The sequence below is a fragment of the Gambusia affinis genome, linkage group LG04 (assembly GCF_019740435.1).
Source record: "Gambusia affinis linkage group LG04, SWU_Gaff_1.0, whole genome shotgun sequence".
In the NCBI taxonomy this organism is placed as follows: Eukaryota; Metazoa; Chordata; class Actinopteri; order Cyprinodontiformes; family Poeciliidae; genus Gambusia; species Gambusia affinis.
In genome coordinates this window covers 13,596,922-13,616,217 of record NC_057871.1, presented here as the reverse complement: position 1 = coordinate 13,616,217, position 19,296 = coordinate 13,596,922, and the positions used below count along the sequence as shown (strand labels likewise).

Here is a 19,296-nt window from a genome sequence, read left to right as displayed (position 1 = left end):
TCTTCATCTTGTTGATTTTGATATTTAGACATAAGGTGGTAACTAACGATTATTTTAGTAACTGACAGATGAAAAAAAAACGTACTTAACCACTTTAGCCTTTTTATACTAAAGGGTAAAAAGGTTTTAGTACATTAAAAATACGTGAACGTATTAAAAATAGGCTACATTAAACGATGCAGTAAGACAAATAATTTAATTCCCTCAGAAAATACACATTTTATTGCCTAAAATTCAAAAACATTAATGCAAGTTTGATTATTTGTTGCTACTTGCATCTTGCATGTTTTTACCTGCATCTACAGGTAAAAACAAAAGAAATATATATATATATATATTATTAACTGAATAATTATTGGCTAGAAAGAGGTGCTTAGAGTAATTTTTTTTCATAATTTGAACAAGATGAAATTGAAAATGCTAATAGAGGAATTTTGGGTAGAACATATTTACAGAAAAAAATGGTTCATATTTTCTTAAACGCCAAATGCGGCATAGCACAGTTTTTGCTTAATTACTTTTCTGACTTTGTTAAAGAAAAAAAAGTAAGAGCAAATATCCTTTAATTTGCCCAAAACCAGGAAGAACAATTGTTCAAACATGCAAAGCATAAGTTGACAAAAACAACTGACAAAATAGAGCAACTCCACCATGTAGCCAAAATGAGCAACGTGGTTCTAGAATCACCTTTAGTTGTGTGACCGTTGATCTGAGCAGCACTTTGCCTCCACTGACCGGGTTTCCTCTCCCAGAGGCTCGGCCCTTTCCTTTAGCCAACTGACCTCTGGCTTCCTCCCATTCTTTCTCTTTGTGGAAAATAAAAATAAAATTCAGAGAGTGCTTCTGACTTTCACTAAATCACACCAAGTAAGAGTGAAGCCTTACTATCAGAAGAATTTCCTTTATTCTGTTTCCCGTCCAGCTGCACAGTTGGTGAGTACTTCTGGGACGTAAATCCCGCTTGTTTTTTAAACATATGGAAAGGAAGTTCTATAAGATTTCTTAATATTCCTGCTGACATGATTACTAAATATCATATTATTTACTTTCCTTTGAAATGTCCGCAGATTGCTGAGTTTAGTGCTCAGATCCAAGTTGTCTGCTATTCACAGCCAAGTTTGTTTTTTTCCCACACAACCCCCTCTGAACATTTAATAAAGTTTTAAGGCGAGTTTAGTTCAGTGTCAAGTTGTGAGAAAATGATTTACTGCTTGGATTTTTCGATAAATCTCAAAACCTGACTGAAGATTAATTATAGTCTTTAGATGAGTTTGCTGCTTTAGGAACAGAAATTCTGTTCCTGTGTGAAATTCCTGACGGAAACATTCATTTTGAAAAGTTTTATTTCTCACCGTACAGCAGGATAAAGAAAGACAATTTGAGTTGTCACAAGATGCTCCAGCGATCATGATGAGATCCTCAAGAAATTTTTCAACTGCAAGTAAATCTATGGTTATATTTAATGTAATAATATATTTAATGCTCTCCAAATTTAGAAAAAGTTAAAAAATATCATCCATCATTTGAATGAGTTTATTTTATATGACCAACTTTCTGATAGCAATATTTTTTACTTTTTCAGTATTAAAGCCTTTCATAGTTAATTTACATGTTTATTTAGACACCATCACCATTTAAAGTTGATGGTGTAGAGATTTGTAGAGTTAGTGAGGTGAAATTTTTGGGTGTGATAATTGACGAGAAATTATCATGGAAATCCCATTTGAATTATTTAAGAATAAAATTAGCAAAATCAATTGCAGTGCTTTATAAAGTACGGGATTTTCTGAATGATCATGCACTATTTATGTTGTATAATGCACTAATTGTTCCACACTTGGTTTATTGTGTTGAGGTATGGGGAAAGGCATGTTATACTAGTACAAAATCTGTTTTTGTTTTGCAAAAAAGGGCAATAAGAGTTATTGCTCGAAAACATGGTAAATATCCAACAAATACATTATTTTGTAATTTGAGGTTTTTGAAATTCAATGATTTAGTTGATTATAATATTTTGTTGGTTATGTATAAGGCACACCTAAAAACATTACCCTTAAACATCCAAAAAAATTTTGAAAAGAGAGAGAGTGGTTATAACCTTAAGGGGACACAGATTTTTAAGAAACCTAAATTCAGAACTTGTTTGAAAGAACGATGTACTTCGATACAAGGAGTCAAACTGTGGAACGACCTGCAAAACGATGTTAAAAATGTTAAATCATTACACATGTTTAAAAGAATGTTAAAGATTGTTTTTTTGAAGAAGTATGAAATAGTATAAAGTCAAAGTATAGTATTGTTCAGTTGAGATTGATGATTGACCTTGTTTCTTTGTTCTTCCTTTGTTTTCTTTTTTTTGTCACATAAGACAAATCAAAAAAAAATTTTTTTTTTTGTTTGTTTGTTTTTTGTTGTTTTGATCCATAGTTGAGAAAAAGGGGCAGATATTATAAGATTATTTTCTTCTTTCTGCTACCTTTCATTTCATTTTTAAATTATTATTTTATTTTTTTTCTTTGTATTGAATGAAATGAATAAAGATTTAATAATAATAATAATAATAATAATAATAATAATAATAATAATAATAATAATAATAATAATAATAATAATAATAATAATAATAATAATAATAATTTAGTGTTTTTGCAATTTCTTAAGCAACAGCTGAAATGTTTTCATCTGTAAGTACATTCCAGCAGGACCAGTGTATAAACAAGTGTTCAGCTTTAAAACCTTTTTTTTCTGCAAAAGTGAAGCTCGCATGTTCTTATTTTTTATTTGTTTTGATCTACATGAAACCAGATATTCATATTTATCACAGTTTGAAGTTGAAAATGACCAATTTTTTCTTGTATTAGCTTAATTAGAATTACCAAAATTATTTCTATTAGCTTAATGTATTAGCTAATAAAATTTATTTTCTAGATATTTTTTGCTATACTTTTCTGACATTCAAAAATGTACATTTGGTCAGAATAAGGGACAACTGTCTGTCAAAATACATGATTTGATTCAAATCTATTCCTACAAATTTCTCACCAATAATTTAGATAATTCTAACTAAGCTAAAACAAGAAAAATTTGGTCGGATTTAACTTCATTGAGAAAGAAACGTGTTCTTGTCTTTTTATTCTGTGTATGTAAATATCTAGTTTTGACTTTATAAAAGTTCGGCGTAGCGGATAGCGCGACCCACATTTGGAGGCCTTGAGTCCTCGACGCGGCTGTCGCGGGTTCGATTCCCGGATCCGGCGACATTTGCCGCATGTCTTCCTCCCTTTCCTGTCAGCCTACTGTCATATAAGGCAGTGGTCCCCCACCGGGTGCCGGGCCGCGCAAGAAATAATTAAATATGTCCGTTCTATGTATTGAGTCTGGAGGAGCTTTTCTTTTGAAAATCTTAAACCGGATGCTGTCGGTTACGTCTTTCGCGCCAACATGCAGCAGAATGAGTAACAAACAATTGCATCGGTCTTGATCCCCCCTCCCAACCCCCGCCGGTCATAAAATACAACGGCATCAGTGTCGATCCTTACAACCCCTCCGGTCCGCAGAAGGGTTGATGACCGGTCCGCTGTACTAAAAAGGTTGGGGTCCACTAGAGCCCACAAAAACAAAAAAAACAACCCAACTTTATAAAAGTTCATAAACAAATGAAGGCTCTTGTAGATGCTACAATGTTTCTTATTCCAAGAATTAGTGTCAGACTGCTGCATCCTTGGTGCACAAAGAAGCGTTATCGCAGGTCCTTCCTCCCAGCAGAAACTTTCTAACAGAAAAACAGAAAAAACACTCAAACTGCATCTTTAAAAGCTCAAAAGGAGCATAAGATTCATGTCCAGGTTTATACTTTTAATCAAAAGTTTGAGTTTGGCTTTCATGCGCTGCCTGTGGATTATCCACAGCTTCTTTTTTCATGAATCCGAGAAACAAATGAAGCTTTGAAACTTCATTTGCGGGAGCCTGAGGAGGAGTTAGCGCCGAACAATGAGCACATTTCTTATTGACCTGGCAGAGAAAGGCATGTGGGGGCAGTTGTGTGCTGGAGGGTAATCAGGCAGGTTGAAGCTTTCCGTCAGTGTTGATTCAGTCCTAAGAGACGTCACAGCCAGTCAAAGTGGAGCTGCACCTTATTTTCATTTGCTTCCTGCAGATGAAAATGGCTGAATCGCACAGGGTGACAGCGCAGGGCAGGAAGGTAAGTTTGCACACCTGACAACAAGCAAGTAGGAGTTAACAATTAACCAGAACATTTAAAAAGTCTCTAAAAAACTTTCTTCAATTTCGTGAATGTAGCTGGAGTTGTCTGGTGACAGCTAATATCTGAACTTTTTACTTGTTTGAGTTTTCTAAAGCGATGTGAACTTGCTTTTGTCCCAAGTAGCATCAAATCATCAAGAATATGCAAAACATCCTTTTGAAAACTATCAAAATAAAAGCTTTGTTTTAACTTTGCAGGTTAGAAAAGCCCCTTTTGAACCACTAACATTAAAAATCCATCCATCCTTCCATTTTCTAACACCCTTGTCCCTAGTGGGGTCAGGAGGGCGAGAGGCGGGGTTCACCCTGGACAGGTCGCCAGTCTGTCAGGACAAAACAGAGACACACAGGACACACAACCATTCACATACACACTCACACCTAGGGAGAATTTAGAGACCAATTAACCTGACAGTCACGTTTTTGGACTGTGGGAGGAAGCCAGAGAACCTGGAGAGAACCCACCATGCATAGGGAGAACATGCAAACTCCATGCAGAAAGACCCCGGGCCGGGAATCGAAACCAGGATTTTCTTGCTGCAAGGCAACAGCTCTACCAACTGCGCCACTGTGCAGCCCTAACATTAAAAATAACGATCTAATATTATTTATTTATCTGTATATTTATACTATTTTCCCCTCTTTTTATTCATTTTTTAAAAAAATTTAGCTGAATTTTATACCCTCTTTCTTTATTTGGATGTAAATTTTTCCGTTTCATATTTTCATAAACTCAATAAATATATTTATACAGACAAAATCTTCACTGAAGATTGAAGATCTTTAAATACATTAGAAAATAATTTTTTTAAAACATATTTCCTATTGTTATCAAAGCTGAAAATGTAGATTAGATTGTAAATAAAAGTATCCATCCTTTTCGCTTTAAAATAAATCTCTAACAAAGTTGACACTAAAAGCTTTTATTTTGAATTCTAAGCTAATGTAATCAAACTTCCTGCTTCTCTGGAGCTGTAGTTCAGCATATGGCAGTCACAGGACCGGGCTTGTTACGTCACTTTGTGAACTTAGTACCCGACACACAACAACGGATTAAAATGTTTTCTCCATACACAGAAACATATTTGTAATTAAATACAACAGTTTAAAAAAATGAACTATACAGGAGCTCTTTAGAAGAAAAGTTATGATGCATTTATTTCCTTTCTTTCTTTCAGAAATGGAGTTTACCACAGAGAGACGAGACGGATCAGAACAAACTGGCCTCTCGATGTCCGGATGGAGAAGCTAAAAAAAAACTGGTAAAAAATAATAATAATGAAAGCAACACATGCAAACCCAGGAGACAAACGATCTCTTGAAAAATAACTTTTTCATAAAGAGTAATGTTCTGAAAGAATATTTTATATTTTGTCCCTTTCATTATACATCAGATTATACTACAAAAACACAAAATCTTACCAAGCAACTTCTTCACAGTCTCATTTCTAGTGGAGAAACAGCAACTCCAACAATAGGAAGGGATTTGAGGAGTTTTAAACATCATTAGTGACTATTATAAATTATAAATGATACAATAAATACCCATAGCATGTCTTGAACCATCTAACATTTTATTTACCAAAGACTTTCTAGACCTCGTAGTTTTTTAATGTGAGATTCTGAAACTGTTCATATTTTAAAAATTATTAAAACGATTATATCGTTCATTCATTTAATTTCCCTTCAGGATTAACAAATTACTGCTGATTTAACATCTTGAAGTGCCACGCCCAGTCCAAAGAGATGCACAACTTAATTTTAAAGCACAGTAAGTCGTCTCTTTGTTGCCATGGGAACACTTTGTGCTTCCAGGAAGTTCCTTTCAGAGGTCACATCACCGGCGGTCTGCAGCCAGGGAAGAAGGTGATCGTGGTTGGGGTTGTGGATCCGAGTCCTGATCGGTAAAAGTCTGGTTATTTAAACTTTATCTTGTTATTAAATAGTTATTTAAGTGAAATATTTTTAATGTGTAGTGCTTTTTATTTAATTGGTAGTAGAGGTGTAAAGAGCCTCTGCATAAATCAGGAGTTTTATGTACTTTTTACTATGAAAGGAAATTTTAAAACACACCAAATTTTCTTATCACACTGTAAAACATTTGAAGTTGGTTTAACTCAGGAGTGGGCAACTCCAGGCCTCGAGGGCCGGTCACCTGCAACTTATAGATATATCTCTACTTCAACACACCTGAGTCAAATAATGAGGTCATTAGCAGGACTCTGGAGAACCTGACTGCATTTAGGAGGTGATTCAGCTGTTGGATTCAGGTGTGTTGGACCAGGGAGACGTCTAAGAGTTGCAGGACACCAGCCCTCCAGGACCAGGATTGCCCACCTGTAACTTGAAAATAAAAGTCCACCTGCTGCCTTGGAAATGTAATTTAAGTCGACAAGAAAATTGTCTTGGTTTTATCTCAGAAATTAAAGTTTATGAAGTTGATTTAACAAGAGACAAATTGTCTAAACATTGTTTTTTAAATTCATTAATCTTGAATTGTGAGTTTTAACTTAATTCTGCAATTTAAATCAAATAATTATTTCACAATATGTAAGAAGAAAACTGTCTTCACCTGGTTAAAGAGACACATTTCTCTATTATTTTACTCACAATATCAATTTAAAATAACAACTTATTTTACTTTAGAATAATTTAAATTCTTGTTTCAAATTGCATGAACAAAATTTCTGATCTGATGATGAATTTTATTAAACATCTCAATGAATTCAGCTCAAAAACATTTAGTGTGAACAGAACATTATCCTCAAACTTTAAAATAAACATTTTCCTTAATAAAACACAAGAGTCAGATCAATGTAACGCTCTTCCACCTCAGGATACAGAAACAAGCCGCTAAGCATTCTGGGAAATAGTTCCCACTCCTGTCTTTTTCTTCTTTCAGTTTTTTAAGTGCTAACCTAAAAACTCTAGTTTATTCAACTCTTGGAGGTTTTGACAAAATTAATAAAAAGTTAAAGCAACTCACTGCTGTAAGTTTATCTTTCACTAATTCACATTTAGGTTCAAAATCTAAAACTGGATCAATTTATTTGACTTAAATAGCAGAAGATAGAAGACACAACTAAATGCGGCTCAAATGTTTTACAGTGCAGGCTTGAATTAAAAGCAAAGCTTCAGCTTAAAGCACTGCACCTCCTCTGCAGGCGTAAATCTACTGTATTATTGCCACTGGAATTAAATGTTCTATCTGCTTAACGGCCGTCATACTCCTTCTTTTCTCCAGGTTCTATGTTGCTCTGACATGCGGCCGTGGGTCCAGGGAACCGCCACCTAATGTGGCGCTGGAGCTCTGTGTTCGATTTAAAGACCGACAGGTCCTGCGGAGAGCCTGCATGTCGGGATCCTGGGGCGAAGTGGAGAGAGCGGTTCCCTGTTTCCCTTTTATCAAGGATCAGCCCTTTAAGGTACCAGAATCTCTGCAGAAACCCAAAGATGTCTTTTGCAGCACTTTGTAACTTTCACAAAATCTGTCACTATGTTGTAATATGAGACAAATAATCTGAAAAGAACGCTCTCTTTTGCTTTTGCCTATGTTACTGGAAACAACCAATCAGAGCTAGGAGAAGGAGGGTCTTAGTGCTGTTAATCATGTTTGTGAATGTGCTGCTCACATCCTCCTCCTTTCTCTCTGGTTCACCACAATGGTGCATGTGATGAATGCTCAAGCTAGTTAGCTTGGCCAACGATGATGACAGATTAATCTTTTTTCTGGAACGGTAAATTGTTTCTCTGCCATTAGCACATTGAGCAGCATGCACATGAGGTGATTGACAGCACCAAGTCACTCTTCCTGGCCCTGATTGGTTGGTACATAGTTGCTCTGAAATAAATTTTTCCACAGATTATCTGTTTCATGTTAAACTGCCACAGCATGGTGACAGCTTCAACAAATATGTAAAAACATACTTTGTAAAAGTTAAATGAAGAAAAACTCTTTAACATGCAGTTAAAATATTGTAACGATAAAAAGACAACATGAAGCACAGAGTCCTGGTATAAATAGTGAATTTAGAGAAACGAGTTATTTAATGCTGACATAAAATGTCTGAAGTGAAGCTGATAAGCTGCTAATTGTTTATTTTTGTCTGAATTATTTCTGTAAATTGGATATTTAAAAACATTGGGGTTTGATGACAGTTTTCTCGTGTTTAAATGATTAATCAGATGAATCAATTATTGAAATAATTGTCAACTGATTTAGTGGCGGATCATTTGATAACTGGAGTATACAGACTCAAAAAAATAAAACCAACAAGAACAAACATGTCAGGCTGTTTTGAGACGAATGTTGATGCTGTGTTCAGGTTTTGTAGGGACCTGAACTGAACTTGTTCTGTCTCCAGATTGAGATGCGCTGCGAACACGGAAGATTTCAAGTGTTTGTGGACGGACAGCAGCTGTTTAGCTTTCAGCACAGAGTTCTGCCGCTCAGCCACATCGACACTTTATGGATCAAAGGCAGCTTAAAAATCACAAAACTTGCCTAAAACAAAAGACTTTCAGACTATTATACTTCAGAAGATCACAGATGTTTATATTTATCCCAAAATGCTTTTACATGTGTTTAAAATTGTTCTACTTTTGGCGTACTTTGTTGATAAAGTTTTCTGTTTTTAGTTGTGAACCTCATCATCACTACTGACTTCAAACCTATTTTTATTAGAAAAAACTAATAATTAGCTCATGTTTTCTCTCAAAATTACAGTTTCATTGCTTTTTGTTATTTTACATTCTACTTTGGCTACAGACATTATTCTTTTATTTTTTTATTCTTCCAATCATAACACTACATACTTTCTGACTTTACAAATGAAACTTTCTCTAATACATTGAAACCTGTCTGCTAATATAGCTAATATTTACTACCCAGTATCTGGGTAGTAAACCCAACCCAGATACTGTTGGGTTTACTACCTCAGTCCAGTTATCCATTACCAAATTGGGTTTCTTTACTTTTAAAATGTCACCTCTTTGTTTTATTTTATGCAATTGCACAATAAAGCTAGTTTTGATGTTGCATTATAGGAGATTCAGGTGAAAATTGTCATTCTTTGCACAGATTTCAATGTGTGCCATGTATTTTTATGCTTTGTAAAATAAGTAAATTGTTAAATGTCTGTTTCTGGGTGGATAAAATGTCGTTATTATAATATATTGAGTTTATTTTTTTAAACAAAAGTTGTAATACATGTACACTGAAACAACGTGTTCAGTTACAACATTCACGATGTCCGGATTCATCAGTCTTCAGTGACTATTGATGGGGTTCTGAGCTGCCAGGTCTCATTTTTGGACATGGGACAAACTAAACAAAACAGAAAATTAAATGTTGAATTGAATAATAATATGTATCCTTCAAATATGCTCAAAATCTAAATATTTTTTTTATTTTTCTGCTTTTCACTGTGCTGCAGTGCACAGCAGAATCTTTTCTATTTTCATCATGATGTAACATTTTCAGGGTTTTGCAGACTGCATGTCTTTGTAATGTAAAGCACAACAGAAAATGTGTAATTGCAACAGAGAAACTGGTGTGTAATTACGACGGCATGTTAGCCTATTGTAGATTTTAAAAAAAGGAAAATGTTTGCCAAAACCTCTTGATTAATTTCAAGATTTGTCTCAGACTTTCAGAGTTCTTTGGTGGAGATCTACTCCTTTTTTCTATCTGCAATTACCCAAATACGGCGTCGTAGCGGAACAAAAATATTTACATTAAATAATTTTCTAATAAACTGGAAATACACAGTACACCGGTTTGGCCAGCAGGTGGCAGTCGACAGCTTTCACACTTTTAAATTGATATTTGAACTAATATTCAGGAGATGGCATTACAACTTTATCCCTTTGAAATCTCAAGACATAGTCATTATAAATAAAATCTATAACAGATTTAGTCTCTTCCTGTTTTTATCAACTTATTCTGTTGTGTTATCGTTTTTGTAAACCACTCATTATGCTGCACTTTTAAACTTGTTTTTAAAAGTGCTTTGCCAATAAATTTGACAAATTTGACATTAAAACGTACAAAGATATTTGGAATAGAAACTAAATAAAATACATAATAAGTTTTTGTGTTTTTGAGCTTTGTGACTCCGTTAATATATTAAGCAATAAAATATTGCTCTGTTTTATGTTCTGTACCTAAAATAAAAAAGCATATGGAGCGCCCCTGGTTACTGAATAATTTCATTCTAGAATGTGTGTAGTTTTGCCTTTTTCAACAACAATAAAAAAATAATAATGACACAAGCATTAAGAAAACATGCAATACCAAAAGTTCACAGTCTGTGAAGTATTCTCATGTAAAATGTCTTTGATTGGGGTGAAGAAGACGCCCTGCAGCCTCGTCTTCTTCAGTTTCATGGAGATGTTCCTCTATTATCACCTCCTGTCTTCCTCTCATCCATAATACATCACAGTCACACTTCACCGATCAGCCCTGCCTGCATCATCACGCTGTGTGTGTGTGTGTGTGTGTGTGTGTGTGGGTGGGTGTGTGGGTGGGTGTGTGTATGTGTGTGTGTGGGATCATACTTGTATTACTTGCTCCACAAGAGTGTGGGTTTGTTTACACAGGCACAATTTAGAGGGTCATCTTCATTTCAGAGGACACTAAGGTGCATTCACTGTTCAGTGGGAAAAGTTGGTTAAGCTTCAGGGGAGCGGATTGGTGATCTGATGTCAGGTCTGTTGAGCTGTTCACTTGCTTTAATAAAATACAAGAGTCAGAGAAGTGTAAACCACTTCCATCTCAGGATACAGAAACATGCCGCTAAGCTTTCTGGGAAATATTTCCCAGTCCTGTTTTTTCTTCTTTCAGTTTTTTAAGTGTTAACCTAAAAACTCCAGTTTATTCAACTCTTGGTGGTTTGACAAAATTAATAGAAAGTTAAAACAATTTACTGCTGTAAGTTTATCTTTCACACACTCACATTTAGGTTCAAAATCTAAAACTGGGTAAATTTATTCGACTTAAAGAGCAGAAGATAGAAGACACAACTAAATGTGGCTGAAATGTTTTACAGTGTAGTGCCATTTTAGGTGGGTACATCTGCATGTAAAAACCTGTTATACATCACCAGTCATGTATTTGTAGTAGTTTTGGGATGGGTATTCATTAAGTCTTGTACCCAGCAGGTCAAACCACCTCCATTGTTTTACCCGGTGAGCTCTGAGCAGGTGGAGACCAACGTTGACAGGATTGGGCTTGTTTTGATAATTTACTAAATAGAGAAAATCAGAGCAATTTGAGCAACAACAATTTGACTTGTCCCTGTGAGTGTTACAGCAGTTCATTAAGAACCTGCTAACTGTTCCCTTTGCCTTTTGTAGTGTGTTAAGCAGGGTGTGACCTCTTCACACTCTCAAGGTTTCACCTGATATCTTAACTAATGAAATATTCAAATGTCAACACATCTTGTCTCATTTTGTGTCTCTTCTGCAGTTGTTTTGTGTTTCCCTCACTGAAATGAAGGAAGCAGAAAACGTTTCAGCGTAGTGATACATTCACGTGAGCTCTGTGAAAGTAATGTATATAAAAAAGCTATAAATAAAATAAACATTAAAGTATGAAACAGGAGAAAAAAACAAGTCTCAAGATAAAAAAGTTTTATTTTAAATGAGCTCCACAATTTTAAGTTACAAAAAAATCTACAAAAACCCCCCCCAAATCACCATACTATACTATAATATGCACCAAATTTTAGATAATTTTAAAGGTTATATTGAAAACTGCTGTAACAGTATACATATAAAAAATTCTAGAAAAATCTACAGCACTGTATTACCATGAGGAATTCCCAAATTATTATGTTTTAGTTAGAGAAAATGAGTGAAAATGTAAATATATAAATTTTTAATTGACATGTTAGGCAGTAAAAAGCAGTATCTAGTAAAAATTAAACCTTATATTTAACTTACTTGCACATGTATAAATATAACATGTTATATTTAACATTAAGCGAGCTAATGCACTCTATTTCTAGACTGTATAAAACCCCCTCATAATTCAATCATATAGTATAACTTTAACCTTACCATTAGGGAACTTCTACCAAAAGTTTAAATATTTTGGAAAAATTTTTGAAGTAAATATTTGAACAAATTGGGTTACGGTAATAGTCACATCTGTTTAAATGAGTCGGTTTATGTTGATAAAGTAACTGTGTGGAACCAGCCGTCTGGGTCAGCTGGGCGCTCACGTTGTTCATCTCCAAGCTGAGAAGCTGCAATAAACCAGATGTTGCTTCAAGGCTTCTGCAGAAAAACTAGAAATTGGTGACCTCCAGCATTCCCATCATGTCAGCAGGCCACAGTTTTATGTTCAGCAGTAAAAAGTCAGTTCTGTCCTTTCACATCTCGTGATGTTGCGTCAGCAGGAAGAGTTTAGAAAGATTTCCATCGAATAGCCGACAGTATTGTATGGATGAAGTAGAGCAGAGTTGCTATATACGAGAAAACCTGAAAAGAAGAAAAATAGTTCAGACAGTTTGGATTTACTATCACCTGTGGAAAAAAATGGTTTATCATCGTGATGTTGTTTTAATAGATGCTAAGCTAATTACATCGCGTCAAACAGCATAAACATTCACGTAGGTGGATTGACAAAACGTAAAGATTTTTAGCTCGTTAGTTTTCCTTCAAATGTAAGGATTTATTTACTTTCCACCAAGCTCACTGTCATTTTTCTACAACATGTAAACAAACTGTTTCCAATAACAGCTTAACAGAACTTCAAAAAATACATGCTAATCCTTTAAGCTAATGTTTAGCTAGTTGTTTACTTTCATCCTAACGCTGAAAGTTTTTAAATTATTTTTTAAATTATGTAAAATTTAAAAAAAATATTTTACATTTAAAATATTTTAAATGAAAATATTTTCACAATTTTTCATTTTAAAAATTAATAAAGTAAAATGTCATTCTATAAAATTAAAAATCTTTTTTTTTTTTTGAAAGACACTTTTTTTATTTTTAGAAAATTTAAAACATTTTTAAAATTACGTTTTCTGACAAGAATTGTACACTTCATTTAGGTAGCTAACAACAACATGAACACATTTAATAAAAGGTGAACAAGTAGGCTTTACTCCAGAACACGTTTCTTGTATAACAGATTTTCTTTGGTCACCATTAACTTATTTTTCAAGTCAAGTTTTCCAGAAATAGTTTAATTTCACTGATGCACCACAATATCCTCCATAAACACAGCATACTTACAACCGCAGAGATATCCAGCTTGTAGTTTTTAGTGAGGGGATCGGATTTAAAGTCCATGGTCACTTTAGCCAGAGGAACTGAGGCGCTGAGGTAAAAGACGGTGGCAATGCCGTGATAGACAAAGTCCTGATGGAGGAAGATGGAAGTGAAGAGCACAGAATGAGAGAAATGTGTGTTATAGAAAATCAAATAGAGATAAAACATGATAATATGTTTACATTTGAGAAAGTTCATAATGAAAAAAAATTGACAACTGTCAAAACCTTGTCTAAATACACATTAATTAGCTATGACTTGCTATTACATTTTGCTTTCAAAACTTCCTTAATTCATCTTTTCACAGATAGAAAAGGTGAAGCGTTCCCTTCTTTTATTTTGGTTCAGATCTCCATGACTTCTCATCCTAACATTTTCAAAAGTCACTCCACTGCGTTGAGATCTGGTGACTTTGGAAGTTTATTTTTGTGTTCAAGAATCCAGATCAGCATTTTCTAACATCTCACACCAGCAACAGCAACACCAAGTTCAGAGTCACTATAAATCCTCTTCTGTCACCAATCTGAGGTTTTGTTTGATCTCCAGCAAGTCTGGACTTGGAGACAAGTTTGATGTCACACCCAATTTAACACGTTCCAGTTCACATAGTCTGAAAAGTCAGGATTTCAACATGGCAACGCCCAAGTAGATACTGTTCATCATCATATCATCATAGCTTACTAATGAAACACAAAGTCAGAGTGAATGTCCGACTTCCCACTGAGAAAATCTAATTGATTTTTCCTACTGGGAAGTTTCCGAGTTCACGTTGAACGCACCATAGATGTCTAAATGAATTGCTGCAATGCCATCAGGTGACTTATTTTTTGTGTTAACAAGCAGTTGAGCAGGTGTGCATCAGAATGTGGCCGTTAAGTGAATGTCCTGGGTTTATACGCTGCAAAAACACAAAATTTCACCAAGTATTTTTATCTAGCTTCTGCTGAAAATATCTTAGTACAGTAGAAACAAGACAAAACTAATTCATGAGCAACTTTTCAGCAAGATATATGAGCTTATTGTAAGGAAACAATTCTTAAATATTGATAAAAATAGTTACAGTTCCACTGGCAGATTATTTTTCTTATAACAAGACATTTATCTTAAGTTAAAAGTGAAATAATCTAGTATTTTCTTCATCAATATTAAAAAACTGTTGACTTAAACCAAGCTGATATATCTTGCTGAAAAGCTACTTGTAAGTTAGTTTTGTGTTGCACTAAAATCTAGACACAAAATACTTGTTAAGATTTTGTGTGATTTTATGTTAATTTTTCAGCTAAAGCTTTTTTTTAACTTAATCAGATGTTGGAATACTTTTATAAATAAAACTGTTTTTTAATGTACTTTAGTAACAGACAAATCTACAAAATCTCAGCTTTTGCCTGCAGCATATTAATTGAAATGAACGACTGACTAGCTGATGACTTCTCAAAAAGTAAGTGAGTTTGTACAGGTCACTGAAAAAAGGAGTCTGCTGTGTTGTTTCTTCTGTCAGTGATAACTTACTGCAGCTGCCCAGCCACTGGAGTTGCCGTGGGAACCGCAGGCGAACACCACCAACCAGACGAAGGTCATGACGAAGCAGAAGACTGAGACAAACATGACCCAGCCCTGAGGGTTGTGTGGATCCACATACGTGCACGCCACCAGGATCCACACCAGACCTCCGAAGATCTGCAGGAACACCAGAGAGACATTACACAACACTGAACACAACGCTTTCTGCAGAAAGACTTCTTCATTTCCTCATTCGTGGGTTGTTGTTGTGAAAGATGGAATGTTGTCTGACTAACAAAGGTTTACCTTTAACAGGGAAAACATTGTAAGAAACCCTGTCATGTTCTCAAAGGTATTTACAGTTTGTGATTACGATGTAGTGGTGTCAGAAAGAAGGATCCTGTCTAAGATGTCCTCCATCTTGGACAACGAGTCTCTCTGAAAATGCCGAACATAACCAACAGCGCTCAGGAATTACAGGAATTAACTTAAGAGCGCTCAGTAAAGTTCAGTCTTTCATGTTCTCTGTTTAAGGATGCACAGCTTGAGTTTCCATCATTTTGTCCATCCTGTATTTCCAGCTCGCTCCACAGCAGGGAGCCGGGTGCCTCTGCCTTCGTTTATTCAACACCACTAATGATTGACGGGCTGCATTATTCATGGGCGCCGACCCTCCTCCACCTGCTGGCATTACAGTCAAGTTCCACCGGCATGTTTGCTTTTTTTCTCTGTAGGTCCTTTTGAGTTCAAACTGCAGTTAAACTCAAAGACGTCAGCAGCATTCCACAACCTTACTTCCTTCTTACTGGAGTTAGAAGAGCTGGGTCGACATTTTTATGGATTTTTGTTGACTTTCTTCCGTCTAACAGGGTTGACTGAGGAATTAAATCTCCTCTAACTGTTTTTGACCTCTAACCCTTGATTTGAATAGCTCACTAATTTTTCTTCTAACATTCCTATGAGCGTTGACTTTCACTGTAAAACATTTGAGCCGCATTTAGTTGTGTCGACTATCTTTTACTCTTTAAGTCGAATAAATTTAAAGTTTTAGATTTTTAACCTAAATGTGAGTTTGTGAAAGAGAAACTTACAGCAGTAAATTGCATTTACTTTTTATTAACATTGTCAAACCTCCAAGAGTTGAATAAACCAGAGTTTTTAGGTTAAAAAACTGAAAGAAGAAAAAGACAGGAGTGGGAACTATTTCCCAGAATGCTTAGCGGCTTGTTTCTGTATCCTGAGCTGGAAGAGCGTTACATTGATCTGACTCTTGTGTTTTATTAAGGAAAATGTTTATTTTAAAGTTTGAGGATAATGTTCTGTTCACACTAAATGTTTTTGAGCTGAATTCATTGAGATGTTTAATAAAATTCATCATCAGATCAGAAATTTTGTTCATGCAATTTGAAACCAGAATTTTAATTATTCTAAAGTAAAATAAGTTGTTATTTTAACTTGATAATGTGAGTAAAATAATAGAAAAATGTGGATCTTTAGTATCTTTCTTCCATATTGTGAAATAATTATTTGGTTTAAATTGCAGCATTAAGTTAAAACTCATAATTCAAGATGAATGAACTTAAAAAACAATGTTTAGAAAACTTGTCTCTCGTTGTTAAATCAACTTCATGAACGTTAGTGTCTGAGTTAAAACCAAAACAATTTTCTTGTTGATTTAAATTGCATTTTCAAGGCAGCAGGTGGACTTTATTTTCAAGTTAAACCACCTTCAGAATCAGAGTGGTTACATTTAAAAAGTTCACACTATTAAAACTGATCAAATCTTTACACGATCCTTTTAATGAGGAGTCAGAACAGGTACTGCAGTGACTTCACACAGCTCCCTCTCCTCCAGATGATATGCTGATCAGGTGGACAAAAATCTCTCAAAGTGTTCCTCCGTCGCTCCCCAAACATATAATGTTACTTTATATTAATCGACTTGGCTTTATGTTTGTTTCCTGTGAGAAGAAAGCTGGATCCAAACACACAATTTTCCAACTGCAAATCAACTGATCGTCCTATTCAGAGTGTAACTGACTAAACTTGTGGCCTTCATCAGCGTCATTTGAAGGATGAAGGCTGCAAACTGAAATGTTTTGGTCTGCATGTTAAGTTGTTTCCTAGAGCTTCAAGTGTTGTTAATGTCTTCTGGGAGTCAATAGAGTTGTTGCAGACATTTGTTTTTGGACTTTAATTGAGCTGTTTTACATTCCCTCTCACTAACAAAACAAGAGAAATATGTCTGGAGAATTTTTCAGCTTTTTTTATTTTTTATTATTGTTTCCTGTCCGGCAGTGTTGTTATCTGGGTGTTCAACATATAAGAAACTTTTTTTTGAAATTATTATTTCTAGTAGATTTTATGAGAAATTATTTCAAATCTAATGGACACAGAAATGGAAAAAAGGTTTGAAGGAGTGTAGAAGTGAGACGTCCACACCACAGGTTGGCTACCTCAGCAGAAAGCCTGACTAATATCAGCTTATTATTCTCTCAGTTACTCTTGAAAGAGTAGAACTGCAAAATTAACAATATAAAAATATTTTAGGTAAAAAGCTCAACCCAATAGGTTAATTTTGAAAATATTGCTACACCTCTTCCTTTAATGGTAGCACCTCCTAATAATCAGTTTAATGCAATATCCATATTAAACTTTCACAAGTTTCACAGACTGTAAAGTGGAAGATTATTTACTCTACCACTTTTAAATTATGTTTTGAAAATTTATTTTTATGTTTTTGTTGGGTCTTCCTTTTTTACGTTCTGTGAGATTCAATTTGGTTCAAGTTAATATATTTCTCTCCCAGTTTTCTTACTTTTTTGCTTTAAAACCATAAAAAACATAGAAATCAGGATGGCACAAATTTACACAAAGATTGACTGTGTAGTATACATATGAGAAATATTTTTAAAGGCTAAGCCGGTTTTATGCCTCCTGTTATTCAGGAAGGGTGAGAAGAAGAAAAACAAATTGTTGTTAAATGCGTAAAAGTGATGGAGGAAAACTGTTTCCGGCTTCACAGAAACAAATGCACCTCTTTACTGTCCCATCCTATATAACTTACATTAACCATAATTTTTTCTACCTTCACAAAGGATTTTTACTTCTAATTTTAGATTTGTTCAGCTTGTAAACAACGACTTTCAAGGAAGTAAAAATGACCACTGGAAAAACTGAGCGGACTTGTTTAGAGGAATGACATTAAACGTGATTTTATTTTTAAACTTAGGAATGATAAAACTAACAAAAGGAGAGTTCAGCTCAGTTTGTCAAGTTCTGCAACTTTCTATAAGGTTTTGAAGGAGGCAGTTTGTGTAAAAGCTAATTTTGCGCACATGGATGCGCCAGATTCCTCTGGGAAAAGTGAAATAAATTAATAAAAATAAACTCTTACTCTGTTGTAAGAGTAACACCTGGAGACGCCATTTCTTACCAATTCAGGCACGTAGAGGATGTCCGGAATGGTGGTGCAAACCCCCACGCCGCTGGGCAGGTGGCCCATCATTGCAGTGTTGGAAGCCATTTCCGCGGATCTGCTGCTTAAGCTGAAGCTGCTGCTGAAGAGACACTGAGGAGGATTCACACCTGCCGGTCTTTAAGCCACAAGGAGCCGACTGGAAAAACCGGAATCCCCATCAGCCGAGCGCAGACACGCCCGGCGGCCCGCACGGCGCAGGGTGGATCTGAGGTCGTCATACAGACTGACGGGGAGAGCTGGGGGAGACTCACTAATTAATCTTTGACCAGAGGCTACTTTATCACCATGGCAACCCGAGGCAGAGCTGCTGCCAACAACAAAACAACAACAACAACAACACAAGAGGAACAACAAAAAACTGCTCCTCTAATTTCTACCATAAATGACAAGTTTATTTAAAATTGACGTAAAAATTAAAATAATCTTAACAAATTATGGATGGACTTCTGTTCTCACCCAGTGAGTGAACACTTTGGAAAACCTTTTTTGGTAAAAGTATAGCTAAAAGTTTGTAAAGAAATTGACACTTTGTCCATTGTTTTAAGGCACATAGCCTATATCAAACTCAAATCCGGCCCACCTCAACATTTTATGTGGCCTTTTAGATTCTTGACTAAACACTAAATGTGCTTAAATATTATGTTATCAATCAAATCAATGCAGTTTTCATCTGTTTACTGTCAGATTATGTCAATCAGTCCCTCCAGTTTCTTAAGAATTATCTTAAAAATTCACACAAAATCTCTGCATTTTTTACATCACAGTTAGGAGTT

The 19,296-nt window shown here is 35.1% G+C and overlaps 2 protein-coding genes across 4 annotated transcripts; one reads left to right on the top strand and one right to left on the bottom strand.

Moving 5' to 3' along the window:
- The first annotated feature begins 832 nt into the window (after positions 1 to 832).
- LOC122830258 (galectin-related protein-like) lies at positions 833 to 9,133 on the top strand. 3 transcript variants are annotated; one of them, XM_044115477.1, is made up of 6 exons: positions 833 to 933; positions 4,157 to 4,201; positions 5,442 to 5,525; positions 6,079 to 6,167; positions 7,508 to 7,688; positions 8,628 to 9,133. In XM_044115477.1, the coding sequence occupies exons 2-6, from the start codon at positions 4,157 to 4,159 to the stop codon at positions 8,769 to 8,771; spliced, it is 543 nt and encodes a 180-aa protein (XP_043971412.1). In that variant the 5' UTR covers positions 833 to 933; the 3' UTR covers positions 8,772 to 9,133. The 3 variants fall into 3 exon arrangements, with proteins under 3 accessions (XP_043971412.1, XP_043971414.1, XP_043971413.1); XM_044115478.1 differs by lacking the exon at positions 833 to 933 and adding an exon at positions 3,641 to 4,077; XM_044115479.1 differs by lacking the exon at positions 833 to 933 and having other exon boundaries at positions 3,639 to 4,201; positions 5,954 to 6,167.
- A 2,747-nt stretch (positions 9,134 to 11,880) lies between these two features.
- On the bottom strand, positions 11,881 to 18,638 carry LOC122830257 (myelin and lymphocyte protein-like). Its single transcript, XM_044115476.1, has 4 exons — positions 18,479 to 18,638; positions 15,052 to 15,219; positions 13,507 to 13,632; positions 11,881 to 12,747 (listed from the first exon to the last, which is right to left on the bottom strand). The coding sequence occupies exons 1-4, from the start codon at positions 18,566 to 18,568 to the stop codon at positions 12,673 to 12,675; spliced, it is 459 nt and encodes a 152-aa protein (XP_043971411.1). The 5' UTR covers positions 18,569 to 18,638; the 3' UTR covers positions 11,881 to 12,672.
- Positions 18,639 to 19,296: the final 658 nt, after the last annotated feature.